Here is a 19,082-nt window from a genome sequence, read left to right on the forward strand (position 1 = left end):
CTTGTTTCTGAACTATATATCATTAGTGGCCTGTTTATGGTACAATATGTCTTCAGTCTTTTGGCATTCTTAAATTGCACATTACCCATACCCCCAAAAGACGCTCTTTTCCTCAGCTTCGTACACTCCTTCCTGAGCTTAAAATAGATCCTAAGTACAGCAACTGCAAGTCTCTACATTTTAGACCTAGGCATCTTCTATCTTGTTTAAATAAGCTATTCTTTCCTGCTTGCTAACCAAAAACTTTACATTTACTTTCATATCCGACCCACTCCATTATAAAGATTCCTACTACTCTCGCACTTCTGTCATTGTTTTTCTGTCTGCCATAATCCTTTGCATATAACAGTTGGCAAAGATTTTAATTCCTGATCCCTTCACTCACCACTAACTACATCCATGATAAGTACAAACAGAAAAGGGCTATAAGCCGAACTTTGGTGTATATCAACTCTGTCAAAATTTTGTTTTGCCAATGGCTCTTATTACTGCTGATCAACTGAATCTTGACTACTAAAGGAAAGGATAAGAGAAGAATAAGATGATGAAGTCACAGCAAGAAGATAAGGAAACTGAGAACAATGCCAATCACAGTGGAGTTTGTGGAGGTGCATTATGGGTCATTCGCCCCCATTTTATATTAAAAAATGTTTAGCTTTCCCAATAAAATTTGTAAATATACAACTTATTTATAAATAGTTACTGTAAAGGAAAGCATGTCAACATACAGTGCTAATTATTCTTTAAATGATGTCCAAGATGTGATTATTAAGGGATCTGGGACTCTTCCTAAGTTAATTCACAAGGTCAAGATAAATTTATAGTAGCAGTCCCCGGGTTACGATGGGGGTTCTGTTCTCGAGACGTGTCGTAAGCCGAAAATCATTGTAAGCCGGAACATCGTAAAAAATCTTAAGAAAACCTTACTTTTAATGCTTTGGGTGCATAGAAAACTATGTAAACTGCGTTCTTATTGCATTTTTATAAATAAACCTTCAAATATTGATTATTTTGCATTTTTGGTGTCATATTTCATCTGCCAGATGAGCATTGTAGGCGTCGTAACCCTGGAAATAATGTCTGATGAATATAATTGAGAAGCGCCTTAACCTCGGAACGTCGTAACCTGGGGACTGCCTGTATACTACTAGGAAGTATATTTCATTCAAGATAATCATGGTGGTAACTTAAAAGGTGCATGCACATTAGTAAAGCAAATACAATAAACCAACACACTACGCACCAAGATAATGGACAAAAGAAAACATATTAACTATGACGCTTTATTAAATTACTGTAATATACACATAGATGCACATTGGCTAACTTGCAATCTTATTATTAAATTTGGTCAACAAGCTTGAAATTTTTATGCTGAGGCTTTGGCAAGATATGGAAATAAGTTTTGTAAATTGGAATACTGCCATCTTGATATTCAGCGTAAAATCTCTTGATTTCCTTATGATTCCAGTTAGGATTTAACTTTTCTGTTGTCATGATGACAGTTCCAGGTTCTTTTGCAAACAAACTTCTGTCATTCCCAATGCCCACCTGAAATTGAGTAGAAATTGAGAGTTGACAAATTGAAAAGTTTTTTTTTTTTTTTTTAGGAACAAAATCAATTTTCTCATACAAACTCATTACTTGTAATTACTCTAATCTTGTGGTCAGAAAAGAGAAGGTTACCAGTAACTTTGAGCTTGCTGCCACACTCCCTGTGTGCCTGAAAAATTAAGTTTCATTTATTTATTCTTAATTACCTGCATTATAACTACTGTACATACTGTACTGGGATCATTGAAGAAGAAAAGAGGAAGTAAAGCTTCAGGGAACAGAGATGAGAATGCTGAGGGGGATTATGGGAATACCACTGCTTGAGAGATTGGAAAATGAAATAAGAAGAAGAGCAGGCTTAGTAAAGTTTTCAGACGTGATAAGAGTCATAATTGAGATGGTATGGACATGTGTTGAGGATGGATGACGAGGAGGGAGTGAAGAGGGCTTGGTAAGAACCTGTTAGAGGAAGAAGATCGAGAGGGAGACAGAGAATTAGACAGAAAGATAAAGTGAAGGGAGATATGGAAAGAAGAGGTTTGGTGGAGGACGATGCCTTTGATAGAGGGCAGTGGAGAAGGTGCAGCTGGCAACCGACCCCTTAATGTATGGATAAGGATAGGAAAGAAGACTGGGATCACTAATGAAAAATTTCATTTTTTATAAGTCAATAAAGTGATGATCATCATCACCATTTCCAAAGCTGTAAGGCACAAAAGAGCCCTTTGAAATTCTGATATTTGTGTCTTCCCTGTGCTTTCACTTTCCCATGCTTCTGCTCATTTGAAGCCTCACGTCTTGTTGCTCACATCCATGTAGGTCTGAGTCTTAAAGCTCTTCTACTTCCCAGAGGACACCAGCTGACATTATCATATACTATGTAAACTCCAGGGGTTTTGCATAAGACTTCCAACCCATCTATATCTCCCTTTCATTATTACCTCATCTACATATGGAACTTCTGTAATTTCCCTTATGGCATAATTCCTCTTTACCATATCCCCCAGACTATTAATAGTGCTTGTAAAGTTTTATTCTCAAACTTACAATCTTATAGATGTAGTTTTATTCATCAATAAGATACCCGGTAATAAATGATTGAATGATCAGGAGAAAAAAAATTAATAATGTACACAATAAACTAACTGCTACACCAAAAGATTTCAAGGAAATACATTAGGAATTATATTTATTTCAGATGACCAGCTTCTGTAATTAAACCCAAAATGTCACTAAAGTTACTCATAACTACCATAATATTGCACAGTTTCTTGGGTGCTCCAGTAGGGAGAGGGGAGCAATGTTATTGTAACATGCAAAGGATAAAAACATAAGCACCTCCTTTCTATGAGGGAAGAAGAATGCACAACACAGATGATGAGAGAAGAAATGGTAACGCTGTGCCTCATACGTCCTTCTAGTAGAATCAGTCATTATTATAATTGTAAAACAATCCCAAATGAAGCATGAAGCTAAAAGGAAACCAAAGTTGTCAATAACTTGTCAGAGAAAGAAATCAAATCAATACCCATGTTAAGGGATGTCCAGCAGCAGCAAAAACATCTTAACAGTGCTACCAAAGAAAAAGAGAAGGCAGACAGTCGAGTGAGTGGCTAGTACTCCTACCTCCTCACACTCATGCTGCTACTAGTTAACATCCTTCTTACCAAGTTTCAAAGACTGAACCAGCTTTAACTAAAGGCATACTCATATAAAAGATGATTTGTATTCTTACAGGAACAAAATACTTTAAAGAATCATTAAAAAACCTTCACATAACTAAAAATGCAAATAAGACCATCAAAAAGGAAATTACATTCAATCCAGGATGGAAATCCAGTCCAAGCTGTCGCACCAGGATGGTACCGCGAGTAACTTCGGTCAAGTCTTTCTTCTTAATACCACGATGCTTTCCTCTTGGTCTTCCAACTCTGTTTTTGCTACTTCCACCTGACTTTTTGCTGGCATTTCGAACACAAGTTACAAGACCTCCAGGAGACTCTGGAAATAATAAAAAATACAATTATGCAGAATAAAGAGACAAGGGTAGGCTTTGGTAATTTCGCCTCCTTGTGAAAACTTCCATAAAATAAAAGTTAGGCATACTCTACTTTTGACGACTCCAGACCCCCAATGAATTGCCCAATAAGGTTCCATACCCACTTTGCTCAAGTCCACCTAAGTCCTATTTGTTAACAATATAACTTAATACATACTTTAGCTAAGTATGAATACTAGCTAAGAATAGAACATACAAGATAATCAAAAGCATTTATATTTTTATATAGGGTAAACAACAGCAGTTGATCCATTGTCATCGAGTGGCTCAGCCTTATTCACTCGATATTTAATTGGCGAAATAAGAATACCATTACACCTTTAAGCATACAGTTCAAAAGATTGAAGTTTCGTCAACATAATGTGATATATGAAACCCCCATACGAACTAAAATAAGCATGAGAGCTCTTCGTAAAATATGTTTTCAAGGCAGTTTTGAAATCCAATACGGTGGCAACCGCGTGACTTGCCGTGCGAAACCACAGACAATCACCATCTTTCCCAGCACTCATTTGAACAATGTTAGCGTATATATGTGACGTTTATTGATCTTACTCAATATTGCAGTTGTAATCAGCACAATAAAACAACATTTTGTTGCCTATATTAGTGAAAGTATGAAACTTTTTATTCCCGGGGTCATGGTTTGAACTGAAATTAATTTTTACCTTGTAATTGGTGGTTTTATCCTCACTGCCATCACAACTGAAACTCCACAGTGCTTATTTGATTGTAATTATACACATTTTGGTCTTAATTCACTCCAAATTGCACTTGAACCATGCTGCGGTTCCTGGTTGCTAAGTGCTCACTCCACAAACAGTTACGGGCACCACACGAGTACACGGTTTATAAGGTGCAAAACTTTATTCCCTTAATTGTTTACTTTACTCATTTTTTAGTTTAACTTTACTTTGTTACTTCAAAATGTTTATTTAATTCATGTTTATTATCCCTTTTCTGCAACTAAATTAACCCCCAAAAATTACAGATATTTCTGAAGTACATACGAGCAGACAACGACAAAATGACTCATCGTTGCCAATCTAGTGGAGCTTCACACATACGACAATGGATTTACAAACTGTTTTCATGATATGAATTCTAGTTGTCAAAGTAATGCAGTAATGATAAAATTGCTGTAATATGTATATATACTACAAATAGATACGCTAACTTCACTTATTTCCCCAGTTTTGTGTAAGTCTTATACCCAGTTTGGAGGGTAAACACATACCAATTGTCAACACTGATAAACAACGCCGGAGGTACCGTTCACATGCAAAACTGTTGATATTCGAGTCAGGAATCTAGTTACTTTTTCAACAATGATATTTTAAAATTAATCAATAAACATGATATTGTAATGATACAATTAAGTTTGTTCATACTTACCTGGCAGATATATATATAGCTGTATTTTTCCGAATCCGACAGAAATTTAAACACTTACGACACACGCAGTGGGAGTCAGGTGGTTAGTACCCATTCCCGCCGCTGGGAGGCGGGTATCAGGAATCATTCCCATTTTCTATTCATAATTTTTTTTATTTCCACTGTCTCCTGAGGGAGGTAGGGTGGGTATTGATTATATATAAAAATCTGCCAGGTAAGTATTGAACAAACTTAATTGTATCATTTACAATATCATTTGTTCATGAAACTTACCTGTCAGATATATAATAGCTGAATCCCACCTTTGGTGGTGGGAGTAGACAGAATAGAAGATTTTAGGAAACATATATATGCAGATAATTGATATCTTGATTCCTTACCTGTTAGCATAGCTGACTTCGTGGTTACTGCCGCGTAAAGTCTGCTTGTGCTACTAGAGTTGCCAGCGAGGTAGAGACCTATATAGCTGGTGCACTCCAGATGATCTGTCAACAGGGGCGAGACCACGACGTGACTAGACCATATTGGACCATACCATGAGGGCTAAGAAGTAAAATAAATATATATATAAAAATATATATCACCACCTGACCCACTAGCAAAGTTAAGGTGTGTTAACTAAGGCTTAAGAGTTAAGAAGTCACGTTGTCGGCGACTCAACTACTAAATTAAGAGCTCTTCCTAACCATTTTCTACAGGATAGGATGAGTGGTACTGCTTGCCCCCAAGATTGTGTCTGCAGACACGTATGGCCCTAGCGAGCAGCAGATCTCATATGCCATCTTCACATCTCGCAGGGAGTGTGAATTGAACACAGAGTTGCTTCCGCTAAAACATGGTACTCAGGATGTTGCTGAGTGCCATGCTACTGTTGAAATGCTTCCGAGGCGACGCGCCCCTACCTCGTGAGCATTCAAATCAAAAGATTTCAAATGTTTGTGCAAACACAAAAGAAGGAGCTTTTTTGAAAGACCTCCTTAACAATAAAGCCAGGGTGTTCTTCGATATGGGCATGTCTGGTCTTCCGGAACACTGCAGATTGTCCGTACGACTTCGACTGTCTTGAGTTTTATGTAGATAAAACTTGAGAGACCTGACAGGGCACAGGACTCTCTCTGGCTCCTGCCCACTAACTTGTGCCATCCTTGCTTCCGAGCTCCTGGCCCAAGGACAAAACAGGTTTCCATTCTTAGGCCATAACGAAAAGCTTTGAGAGCACACCGCCTTGTGTTCTCTAAAGCCAAAACTTGTGACGATGGCTTAAAATCTCACTAACCCTCTTTGTCGTATCTAGGGTGGTTAGAAAAAAAGCCTTCCTGATCACATGCAAGAAGTTAACAGGTAGGAGATGTTCGAATGCTTTGACATCAAGAACTTCAGACTATGTCTAAGTTCCATATTGAAAGCTTCGATCTGGACATGCACAGTCAGTCCGTCTGTACTAACGTCAGGTGACCGACCAGTTGACCAGTCAGACGAATCAAGGACAGCAAGGCTGTACCCTGAAGACCATAAGGCACTATTCTTCACTGAAGGATGAGTGTTTGGACTGCCTGGGCGATTCAAGCTAAACAAACCTTGGGGGGTGTATCAACGCAACCCAACGTCGTTAGCGAATCAACTCCTGAGCCACTCCTGACTCGAGCTTCTGGTGCCAGGAGAAAGGAGCGAGGAGCAAAAAGGCGATTCAGTCCCGAAGGAGGAACGAATGCTGACAGTCCAACCTGGTTCTCATGTTAAACGATCATCGGGGGTGTATAAAACGCAACCGACTTCGTCAACAAGAAACTCAGGGCTACTATATGTCTCCTGATCTCGCACGAGTGTCTGACTCCGAGAAAACAGGTGAGACAAAAAGTAGATGGTGAGCGAGTTTCGAGATTTCACAGAACTCAAAGATCGTGAAGGGCTTTGTTGTTTGACAGAAGCAAATCTCTGAGCCCAAAGGCCGTCAACAACATATTTGCGTATTCTTTAATAGTTGTGACTGCCAGCTTATCCATTCTTCAAACGGAAAGGGAGGACTGCAATCTTATGCTGTCAACATCTCGATAGTCTGAACGTAGTCAGGACTCAGAGCGGAGAGGTATAGGTACCTTTCGTGTTAAAGGAGACCGACTCTCTCGGAAAAGGTCCTTGGAAGGACGTGACCTCTGTGAATCTAGGGTCTTGAAGGCCAACTTGGGGCGATTAGCGTCATTGTCGCTCCCTGTGATGATATAAATCATCTTATTACATTTCCTAAGTGATTGAAAAAAAGGGGAAAAGAGACTAAACATCCATCCCCGTTCAATATCATAGGATGGCGTTTAATGTTACCGCTCCCGGATCGAGAAAAAGGGAGCAGAGAAGAAGAAGCCTCTTCGTCCTCAACCTAGCGAAGAGATGAATGAAAGGACGTCCCTAAAGTCTCCACAACTCTCAAACATACTTCTAAAGAAAGATTCCACTCGGAAGTCAGTAGTTGCTGCCTTCGATCGAGACGATTCGAACGGACTTTTGCAATCCTGTAACGAACCTCTAGAGGATCGTTCCATTCTACGTCTGTTGTTATAATAGGCTCTTTCTCGTAAACCCGAACCGGGACCGAGAGAAGATACTTCCTAAGATATGAGAGAGTTGGGAAGATCAGAGTTGATATGGACCATGGTTCCAAAAACTCGTTTCGAGGACTGGAGGGACGACTGAATTGCTTCCACTTCTTTCAGATTATGATCCAGGACATCTGAAACCCTCTCCAGATGTCCGGCACCTTCTTTCTATCACCTCAAGAGATACTTAACGCACCGAGAGATGTTCAGAATCATTCCTAGATCTTTAATAAAATTTCAGTTTCCCGGTAGGAAAAAAACTGTAGAGGTCTGAATTGCAGTCTATTCAGGGAAACAAACTTCTTTCGGAAGGAAATGGTCCCCAGCAAGCTCATCCATTCCCTCACACGTATGTTTACCTTCCCTAATAAGGCTGCGCTTTGCCTAAGCAAGAGAGCATATAATAGTGCAATGTTGTGGTAGACTCGTAGTCCTATACCGTGCGGTAACGAGCACCGAAAGGAGTAAGATATCTCTGTAGAACATATTAAGGCCAAACGAATCCAATGTTTATTCATTCATGTAAGAAATCCCCTCAATCTTAGGCTAAAGTCCGTGATGTAGGGCAGAGATACAGTTCGTCAGTCAATCCCGCAGGAGAGAGAGAGACGTAACTGCCAGCACAGAGATACGGTTAGTCAGTCAATCCGCAGGAGAGAGAGACTTAAACCTACAGCGCATGACAGCGAACGAGTTGGTACTGGCTCGTTTGGACTAGGAGAGGAGTCAGAGGACAGTGACAGCAGCAGCTTACGATCGTCCGTCATCGTCGTCTCTTAACTTTATGCCTGGTTGCCAGCTACCCTATTCTATGAAGAAAAGGTCCGTTATTTTTAGCCATAAAGAGAGACTCAAGCTGGTATATTTAAGCGAAACAGAAAACGCTAAATATACAGATGCGTTTTGTGTCGTCAGAACACTACCATACAACGGTAAAAGATAAATCGGAAACTCCTGGAAGGCTGCAGGGAGTAACGATTAAATGTCCTTAAATGGACCATAGACCTCTCGGTTGCCATCCGAAGAGGTAACTACAGCGAGCGTATATGACTTGAACCAACCAGAAATAAAATAACGCAAGGCAAAATATGAAATTATATCATAATAAAGTTTGTTCATACTTACCTGGCAGACATATGTATAGCTGAATTCGGAAATACAGCTACATACATATCTGACAGGCAAGTTTCATGAACAAAACTTAGGAGAATCGAAGCAATCAGCTCAAGCTTCTTATGTTATTGGACATAAGCGTTCATTGACGTATCTACAAGTCTATTTCTTGTACGAGTCTGCGAATGACGAATGAGAGCTCTTCCGAATCTTGTCAATAAGAGCTTATTCGCTTACGCAATATCAAGTTAATGAGATGTTTGTCAATGAGAACTAACCCATTTACGGGACAAAGAAGAATTTTGTCAATGAGGGGATACCCACTTACTTGACAAAACGATAGTATATTGTTAATGGGGGAAAGTCACTGAAATGACAAAACGTAATCCAGGAAGTCGAGCATTTATTTTCCGATTCCCGTCTCAAACGAGGAAGGGGCAAGAATCCTGTTAAGAGACGATGTTCAATTCGGCAGCGTAGTCCCGACTAGGAACTAACAAAATCTATCATCTGAAAAGCCCTTTCAGATGGGCTAAAAAGCTGGCAAAATTATCCTGGGAAGAGGAAGAAACTCTCCAACCAGCTTCCTCTCCCGTATCACAACTAATCCCTGCTAAGCTTAAAATTTATTGGCAGTATGGCAAAGGCAGTCCTGTCTTGCGCTTTCCTGAAGAGCGTACTTTTGATGAGTGCCTTTGCAAGAATCCTACTGAACGTTGCCGAGAGTCCTGACGTGCAGGACATCGAGCCTTTATAACCCGTAACTGCCTTATCGCAAAGTCTTGACTGCGGTAGTGGCAACTTAAATTTATTGGCAGAATGGCAAAGCTTGCGGTAGAGCAAACGAGAACTTCCCTTGAGCTTTCCTTAACTCCATCCACCTATGCGAAAAGCAATATTAATTGACAGAGACCTCTTGAATTCACGAAACCCGATGTCTTGCTGGGTTTCGAAGAAGAAGTTGTCTGTTCACTTTAAGCTTACTCCGAAGCACTGCCTACTTCACATTCTTTGCAGGTGAGGTAGAAGGTATCATCGAAGGTAGAGGTAAAAATTCTTTAAGCCCAAATCTGAAACAAGAGCTTGAAGAGTTCAACAGAAACGTTCAGCCAGGCGACACACCTGGCGTGCGCTGGTGCACGCTCGGCGTCCACTGGAGCGCGCTCGGCGTCCACTGGAGCGCGCTCGGCGTCCATTAGAGCGCGCTCGGCGTCCACTGGCACGCACGCTCGGCGTCCACTGGCACGCACGCTCGGCGTCCACTGGCGCGCGCTTGGCGTGCACCCGCGCGCCCCTGGCTTGGGCGTCCGCTCTCAAAAGCTTACTGCTACTATGACTTCTTTTACGTATTTCTCGGTGGAAAGACGGACACGAGTTCAGGCGACGTTCGCCTTCTTACTTCTCACTGAAACGCATAACGAGAGAGAGAGAGAGAGGGACGTGAAGCGTCCTCTTCTATAAACTTCTATTTAGAGGGCGCGAGTCCATCCGAAAGCTCCAACCCCTGCGCGGGGAGGACGCTTCGGAGGACGAGAAGCAATCCTTCAGGATTCGTGCACGTGCACGCACTTAGGCAGTCTGGGGATTTTCATCAGAAACTGCCGAAGGCACGCCAGATCGGTGGGGGGTTCCTCGTAACCTCTTCGGCTTTCGACATGCTCTCTCCCTGGTTCTGGGAGTCAAGCAGAGGTCCCGGCCTAGAGGCGAAACGAGGCCGATCTGACGCACCCTCCACTACACAAGGGGTTATCACTGCACTTCTGCACTTCACTTTTACTCTCTAAAGCAAGCACTTTCGATTCTAAGTTACGAATCGAAGGAGTATCAGAGAAAGGGCAATTTCTCTACAGACACTGCTTAGGGCCCGAAGGCAAACACTGCAGGGTTAGGAGTAACGAAGTTAGCACGCCTGCAGGGTTAGGAGGGTAACAAAATTAAAACAGAAGTAGCACTTCACAGCAATGAAGGAGAGCGAGCACCTCTCGTAGACATATACATAGCCCGTAGGGCCATACTACAGGGTTATGCAAAATAAAGTCTACGGAAGGTTAGCAGGTTCACTACCCTGACTTTTTGTTACTGATTTAATTGCGTACATACGAATCATACGTCTTCCTTACGGAATTAGACATGTTTACTGATTAATTGCGTACATACGAATCATACGTCTTCCTAACGGAATAGACAAAGTCTCACACTCCTTACATGACAATCTCAACAAAGAAGCAAGACCCATACCCCTCGTACATACCAAGTGCGAATCTACCGAAGCTTTCGGTAGCCACACCCTATCTTTGCAGACAACCCCGTCTGAACTAGCCTAACTAGATTCAGATTTTTATGCAAAAATGAATCAAATTCAAATCAATTTAAGATAGCGTATGCCTAGCCACAAATCCAAGTGAATAAATCAAAAGACAATTAGGATACTTAGCGGCAATGAAGTTTCCAAAATCCTAAGACGGAGGTACTGAAAACAGGTGTTTTCAGCACCGGCGACAGAAAAATTATGAATAGAAAATGTGGGAATGATTCCTGATACCCGCCTCCCAGCGGCGGGAATGGGTACTAACCACCTGACTCCCTGCGTGTGTCGTAAGTGTTTAAATTTCTGTCGGATTCGGAAAAATACAGCTATATATATCTGCAGGTAAGTTCATGAACAAAATGTAAAAATATTTATGCAATTCATGACCTTATACTGCCGTTTAACTATTTATGTAAATAATTATCTAGTGCACGCTTCTTCTACTAAAAATTGTAGTTCCCTTGTATAAGTAGTGGTTGGAAGTCGATGTTTACGATTGTTGTGATGGAAGTGCCCCAGCGTCTATGTGTACAAGTGGTGTTCGGATTTAGCACAGGGAATAGGAAGTTTATTGACACCAGCGACTCCGCAAACATCGAGGTGGCGTCAATCTTTGAAACATTTAGTTGTAAGTAAAAATTTCGAAAGCGTCATGGGGGTAGTGTGCACTGCGTTTGGTCACACTTTTCATTACCCTGTGTTTAAATCTTAAAATATGGCCTTAATTTCTAACTTTGGAGAAAATACTTCGAAAGGAGAGTAGAGGTCTCGAGCTGTTCCTCTCGCCACCAACAACTCATGACTGATGACCATCTCCGGTGTCATGTGTTAAAGTACTTTTTTGGAGGGTGGCCAGACACGCAGTAGTCAGTGGGTTGCCCAGTCCAGTCAGTTGTTTACCCTAGTTACTTATTTACAAAATATATATACCTACTAACCAGGTAGGTACTCTTGACACATTAAAATCAAACATAGCCTAGTAGGTATCCAGAAATCAAGTCCCATACCCACCGCATGTGGTTCTCATAACCCCCAAGGGGTTTAGACATCTCGTTACGAACCCCTGCTCTAACTAGGTATGTGAGAAATGTCACAGGCTCCTAATCCACAATAGCTAGACCTGTGTCTATCGTTCACTTTGTTTGGGGATGATTCCTTCTATGGCGGGCCCTTGTGAGTTTTGAAAATAGCCTAAGTTGCTTCTTATATTCTATACTTTATATTAGTGTTTTCTCGTCAGTATCGTGATCCGTCTTCCCTTTGGTATATAGGTAGTAGTAATAGCAATCAATTAACCTACCTACCGGTGGCTTGCTAGTAGGGTCTGGTCCAGCTACTCTATACCTAGACCTTGAGTAGATTCTAGGTTACACTAAGCCCATCCTGCCTAATATATTTTTAAAAATACACCTGACCTAAACTAAGGAAGATAAAATAGATGTTTATTACTCACTCGGCCCACAAGATAAGCTGAGTTTAGTAAATAACGTCTGCAAATTCATTAGACCAGCCATCTTCAACGGGAGTACTATTAGTAGTAATAGGAAGTATATGAGTTGTAACGGCTCCTTGGAACAGTCTCATTTTGTTATTGTTCCATATGCCTATTAACAAACTCTATTTTCCATTTAAAAGTTGAATAATGGCTAATAATTCGCATTTACACTCTTGGCATTTACGTAGCATGAAAATAAATGTGTTCTTAATATTATTAAGTGATGGACAATAAAGAAATTTAACATCCGCCCACCTATTTTGATTCAGTGGGCAATCGTTGGGAAACTTCAAAATTCGTAGCAGAGACGACAATTAGGTAGGTCTGTCATGATAAAAATCTTGTAATCATGCTAAGTATAATTTGTTTTACATCTAGAGTTAGATAGAGAACTTATATGCTTTACTTACATAGCCTAGGAGACTTCTCATCTTGCCTGCTGTCCCTTGTGGGACACGATCATTAAGGTGTGGTAGGATAGGCTAGGCCATTGGCTATTCAGATAAAGAATCATGCGGCTTAAGCCTATTCGATATTGATTGTCACATCTTAATTATCATAACAATAGGAAAGTAATATTAAATAATGTCTGAAGGGGGAGGCCGATAGCCTATCATCTTAGCCTACTACCTTTAATTCCTAGCCAACTACACGAACCGTATTTTTCCGATTTTTTTTTTTATGCATTTCTGATAATAATATTTTATGCAAACCACGTGCTTCTGTGTTTGCCTAGCCCGCATGTTTAACAATCATGAAAGGACCCCGATGGGAAGCTGATTTTTAAGGTGGTGGGAGGGTGATACAAAAAATTATCCCCAAGTGATGCATCCTACCGTAACCTAACCTAACTTAGACATCAGGGTCCTTACCTGTCTGGGGCTGGATTTCCCTTAACCCACCAAACCTGACCTAGAGTGGTGCAAGACATACAGTAAAAGATAGAAAAAAAAAAGAAGTCTCCTAACCTATACCTGCCCTACCGAAAGTGAGGGCACTGGGTCCTTACCTAGCTGAAACCCAGTACTATTACCTAGGTTAAATTTGTAATGAGATTTCTCTTAAATTTTTTTTTTGTATGGTACATGTAACAAAGCCATAGATAAAGCTTACAAGGACTAGTATGTTACCTGCCCAGTTTATTGGTATATAGTAGTATTTTGGACAAAAGTTATCAACCCTAAACATAGCCAAGAGAACTTCATTGTCTGCAGCCACAGATATTGTCATATACTTAAATAGATTCTTATTCCCCAGGTTTTATTTATCATGTCAGAACCAGTACCTGAAGAAGCTGAGGTGGCTCCAGCTTTAGTCCATGATGATGCAGAGGCATCGGAATACTATTTCGAAAGTGACCCTTTGGCACTGAGAGAAAATCAAGATTATCAGCTGCTTATTAATGCCCTTGTTAAATTACAAGCCCAAAGAGCCAAAGCAGTGAAGGTAATATAATTATTTGGAGCAGTCTAAATTATTTAGTTTGAGTAGTCTGTAGTAAAGTACTTTACAGGAATTCATTTCCCATTCAGTTACAGGATTAAATGATGTTCTGTTATGGTTCATAAGACATAGTTTAGGAGGTACTTATGTAAATGTTAAAGGAAGATCAGATGCCACCAGTTTCCATACATGTTTTGATTCACTGTATGCATATAACTGTCATATTTCATTTGATCATTAACATTTTACCCTCTTAGGATGTGGACCGTCTTTTGGAAGCACGGGAGGAGGCAATGAAGGATCCTTTAAAATTTGTTACAGCTTTAGAGAATGGAGAAAATCTCAATCTTCCAGGACCGCAAGAAATTATCCAGGTACTTCAGGGGCCTCATGATGGGTACTCACCTGGTAGAAAGACTTTAGACCATTTTACCTAATGATGGCTATTTCCATTTAGTGGTAAAAATAAAACAAAGATCTGTTTATGGAATATACAGAATATTTGCAGTTTCTTGTTTACATTTAGTTTGGAGAAATTTAGGCATTTTTTATTTTCTATTATTTCTTCAGATACCTCATATTGACTGGGAAAAATACAATGTCCATTCCTTAACACAAGGGATGAGGCCAAAAACACGCAAGAGAATCCACAAAGAAAGTCAGTCACCTCATCAAGAAGTTACACAGGTAAGATGTTTTAAACTTTTAGTTATTTATTGATGTTGTATCCTGTTGCTTAGTTTAGCGTATAGTTTATTTTACATATTAAAATACTCAAGATGTCACATGATTGAAAGTCAATTTCTTGCTTACACTTAAAAAAATGTGTGTGGTGAAAGTCACACAAAGAATTAATCGAAAGCACTTCTGTAGTGTGAAAATAATGGTGATCATTTCATGGCCTTCCTGTACCAGCACAAGGCAGCCTAAAGTGAGCAATAAGTAATCTCTTTTCACTTCACTCAGTTTTAAAGGTCATCTGTTACATGGAGAAACGTTGGGAAATGTGACAATACATTAGTATTAATGGAATACTCACATAATAGAATAATTCTAATTGTTCTTTCAAAAATAACTCTCAACTACTCAATGAGTAATACTGTACAGTAAATGCAAATTTATGAGAAAAACTTATTAAAAAGTTTGGAGTTTTTATCTTGATACACCTTACTTCAGAGGCCAACAGAAATGCACCACTGATGACTTGTATATGAACATTCCCATTTTTACAGGAAACAAAGGATACTCAAGTCATAGATGGAAAAATATTAGTTCGTGGGCGTGCTTATGATGAAAGTAAACCACAGACGTTCAATCAGTCGTGGAGTGACGAAGAGCAGCGAAAGTTAGTTCTATTCATATTTGATGTTCTGTTTTTCAGTTTTTGTTTTAATAGTAAAATTTCTCAATCTTCAATGGCTTATTCACATTGATGGGTAAAAAAAAAGAAAATTGGTGTATAAAGAAATTCATCAAATGTCAAAGAGTTTGTGTGATAAAGAAAATTTTAAAATATGTCAAAGAGCAAAATATTGAAGACAATGAAGGAATACCTTGTAAAAAGCCTCTTAGCCAATAAGATGAAAGTCAAGATTAACGGCAAGCACATAAAAATGAAAATTTCATGTAAATCAAAAAGTAATGTTTACTATAAAATAATTTGTCTTTTTAGATTAGAGGAGCTGCTGATTAAATATCCAGATGAACCGATTTCGTACCAACGTTGGTCGAAGATTTCAAAGGAACTTGGTAAGTGTTACATATTAATGTTGAATAACTATTGTAAACTAAAACTGAATTATCAGTTACAAGGAATTTTTTTTCTTCAGAACAGTTATATTTATTGATGTCCTTAGGATAACTATCAGTGATAACCTTACATTTATAAATCCTAATACAATAATGTGTTGAAAAAACATATTTTTTATTTTTTCTAAAATACAAGATAATGGTGTTGAAAAAACAATATTTTTTTATTTTTTCTGTAGTAATTATTGCAAGCCTAACTGCATTTATGTTTTCATTGCAGAAAGCTTTATCACACTTCTTTTTAAATGTGTCATAGCTAGAGTAAAAAATAGCATACATGTCAGTATCAGCAACCTATTTGTTACTAGGTACAAGGACACCACTGCAAGTTCAGAGTAGAGTACAGAAATTTTTCATTGCACTCAAGATGCAAGGGTTACCTGTACCTGGTAGAAACCCAAGGAAAGCAGTTCTTAGAAGACATGTAAGTGATGATATATTCATTAATTTTTTTGTGATTTTGTACCTAATCCCCTAAACTATCAAACTGCTGCCAGGATGATGAAAAAGGGAAGACTATTGCTATGTTAGCAGTCATATTGTAATGTGATAATTAATTCCAGCAAATTTGGGTATATTGTAATTCTAACTGGTCTATATCTGTGGAAGTTTTTAAAACTTTAAAAGTATTTGTTTGTTCATTTAATTGATTTAATGTCAATATGTATTATTATTCACCGTATACATGTTGGTGAAACAAGCTATGAAGACAATTACCTTATACTGCAAGCTCTCAGAGGAAAAGAAACAAGCATTACCTCTTAAAACAAAACTGCTTTTTGGTTGCACAGATTTTCTTTTATAGAGCATCTAACATTTAATTTCCTCTCAGTATGGTACAAAAAGACGTGGAGGATTAACATATTCACACGGTAATGGGAAGGCATCATCCTTTATGACAGCCTTTGACATGTATGAGGAGAAGCCTGATGTGGGCATATCAGCACTGAACCAGCCAGAATCTGCCACAGAAGTATCTGTAAGTTTTATCATATTTTAATGCAATACAGGCAGTCCCCGGGTTGTGATGGGGGTTCCGTTCTTGAGACGCGCCATAAGCCGAAAATCGTCGTAAGCCGGAACATTGTAAACAATCCTGGGAAAACCTTACTTTTAATGCTTTGGATGCATTAAAAACTATGTAAACTGCATTCTTATTGCATTTTTCATCTAAAAAACCTTCAAATATTGATCATTTTGCATTTTTGGTGTCATATTTTATCTGCCAGATGAGTGTTGTAGGCGTCGTAACCCTGGAACATGTGTCGTAACCCTGGAAATAATGTCTGATTAATATAATTGAGAAGCGCCTTAACCTCGGAACGTCGTAACCCGAACCCATCGTAACCCGGGGACTGCCTGTACTGTGCCATATATTTTTGAAGTTGTTTAGGCTATTCTTTACATAAAACATTTTATATAACCACTGAAATTGTTAGTTCTCTTAACGAGTACTACTGTGTTAAATGTTGGACAGTGTTTGTAACTTTGGCCTTTGCTGAAAATCTCCAGTAATCTATAATTTGACATTACTCATTATCAAACAATACATACAGTATTCCATTGCATGAATGGATCTATTTCTCTCTGTACTGCACCTTGTATTGTACCTATCTTTTTATTCAAATACACTTATGTACATAAGGCATACCTGACCTTGTATTCGTATTGTTCTCTTCAGTTTACTTAAGCATAATGTCTATACTGCTTATAGTTATGTAATACTATTCTAGGCTTGAAGGTTAAGTACAACCATTCAGCATAAGAGTAAAATTGATATAATGCTCAAAATATAACTATGGCATCTTTTCTTCTAGGATGAGGAGGATATAGCAGAGGAGTTAAGGAATAGTAAAGAATATCAAGAGCTCATCAAACTAAAACAAGTTAAAGCCCTTAAGGAACAGGAGATGAACACAGGAATTATATCTCACATTGGTTTTTCTGTAAGTATATCTGTGTAATGATGAATTCATATGACTGAAAACATTTGTAGTACTTAACTAAGTGTAAAGTTTTCATCTTAGTTTTTTAAAAGCTACCTCTATCCCAAGTGCCAAGTTTAGCTAAGGGCCAAATTGGTATCTTTGGATTTTTATATATTATAATATAATATACGTTCTATAGTATATATAAATATATATATATCATATATTATAAATAGTATATATATATATATATATATATATGTATATGTTATAGGTATATATAAATTATTAAAAGCCAAATTTTATTTATCATTCCAAAAATTTGAAATTGAATTAAGTCATGACTCAGGGCTGGCTGGGAGTGAACGTGAGATAAATTACTCACAGTTGCAGCAACTGCATCCATGAAGAAAATTTGTCATTCTGTCAAGCCAGCTTAAAAAAAAAAAAAAAAACTTGACCAGGGATTATTCAGTTTTCAAGATGAAGTGATGCATACATAAATTTTATGTAAATTCCTCATTATTTATGAAATGCTCTCACCATTGGTCTTACTTTCGTTTACAGAAAGTGAATGGTGGTAATTTATGTTGCATACATATGGTATGAAGCCACTATGCAATAAACGTGTTTGTAATTCTGTATCTTTTTATTTTTTTCTAGTGTGACAGGTGTGGTGTAGACCCAATAGTTGGTACTCGATGGCACTGCTTGGAATGCCCAGCTTCGACAAGTCTAGATCTTTGTGAAAAATGTGTGAGAGGCAATTTTTCTACAGAAACTCACCAACCTGCTCATGTTTTACAGCCAGTTAAGGCTCTGTGTATAAGAGACACTATGGCAGGGCCCATTTAAATTAAACGTTTAGTGATTTGTACTACATTACAATGTATGCAAAATAAGTTTCATGAACTACCTCAGTTTACTGTGACAAATATATAACAATATTTTTCATTTTCAGCTTGTTAAGATCTTTTTTTTTACTGAAATCTATAGTGCATGATTTGATTACTTTATTAAAATTGGCATCTCATTGAACTATGGTGTTGGTACCAGAAATAAATAACTTGCATAATAAAGAGAAAAATCATGATATAAATCTTCCCAGAAACATTCAGTAAGTCCATATAAGTGGTCAATGATGTCAGAAATACATAATTTGTGGTAGGGAGAAATAAGCTTTAACAGAAATGAATAATTTGGATTATGAAGATAGAATCTTGATAAAGGTTTTCCAAGAAACATTACTTAAACCATAAAGGTTTTCTGATGTTCACATCAAATATATTGTAGTATGAAACTGATGATAAAAAAATAAAATAATTCAAACCTAAAAATTACTTTTTATACAAACACAACACTTTGCATTTGGTACAAAATTATGAAG

The 19,082-nt window shown here is 38.4% G+C and overlaps 3 protein-coding genes across 6 annotated transcripts in view; 2 read left to right on the plus strand and 1 right to left on the minus strand.

Annotated features, from left to right (window-relative positions):
* The window catches only part of LOC135209578 (NAD-dependent protein deacylase Sirt4-like), a 196,369-nt gene that overhangs the window by 165,156 nt on the left and 12,131 nt on the right, over positions 1-19,082 (plus strand). The gene's annotated exons all lie outside the window — the stretch shown is intronic.
* Positions 1,270-12,606, minus strand: LOC135209579 (large ribosomal subunit protein bL27-like). Its single transcript, XM_064242256.1, has 3 exons — positions 12,474-12,606; positions 3,371-3,555; positions 1,270-1,551 (listed from the first exon to the last, which is right to left on the minus strand). Exons 1-3 carry the CDS (start codon positions 12,532-12,534, stop codon positions 1,342-1,344), a joined length of 456 nt encoding a protein of 151 aa, XP_064098326.1. The 5' UTR covers positions 12,535-12,606; the 3' UTR covers positions 1,270-1,341.
* LOC135209576 (ZZ-type zinc finger-containing protein 3-like) lies at positions 12,589-19,047 on the plus strand. 4 transcript variants are annotated; one of them, XM_064242251.1, is made up of 10 exons: positions 12,590-12,837; positions 13,773-13,961; positions 14,216-14,332; positions 14,529-14,645; positions 15,191-15,303; positions 15,631-15,707; positions 16,076-16,191; positions 16,600-16,746; positions 17,585-17,713; positions 18,359-19,046. In XM_064242251.1, the coding sequence occupies exons 2-10, from the start codon at positions 13,785-13,787 to the stop codon at positions 18,548-18,550; spliced, it is 1,185 nt and encodes a 394-aa protein (XP_064098321.1). In that variant the 5' UTR covers positions 12,590-12,837; positions 13,773-13,784; the 3' UTR covers positions 18,551-19,046. The 4 variants fall into 4 exon arrangements, with proteins under 4 accessions (XP_064098322.1, XP_064098321.1, XP_064098320.1 ...); XM_064242250.1 differs by having other exon boundaries at positions 12,591-12,833; XM_064242252.1 differs by lacking the exon at positions 14,216-14,332 and having other exon boundaries at positions 12,589-12,833; positions 18,359-19,047.

This window comes from Macrobrachium nipponense, chromosome 38 (assembly GCF_015104395.2).
Source record: "Macrobrachium nipponense isolate FS-2020 chromosome 38, ASM1510439v2, whole genome shotgun sequence".
Lineage (NCBI taxonomy): Eukaryota > Metazoa > Arthropoda > Malacostraca > Decapoda > Palaemonidae > Macrobrachium > Macrobrachium nipponense.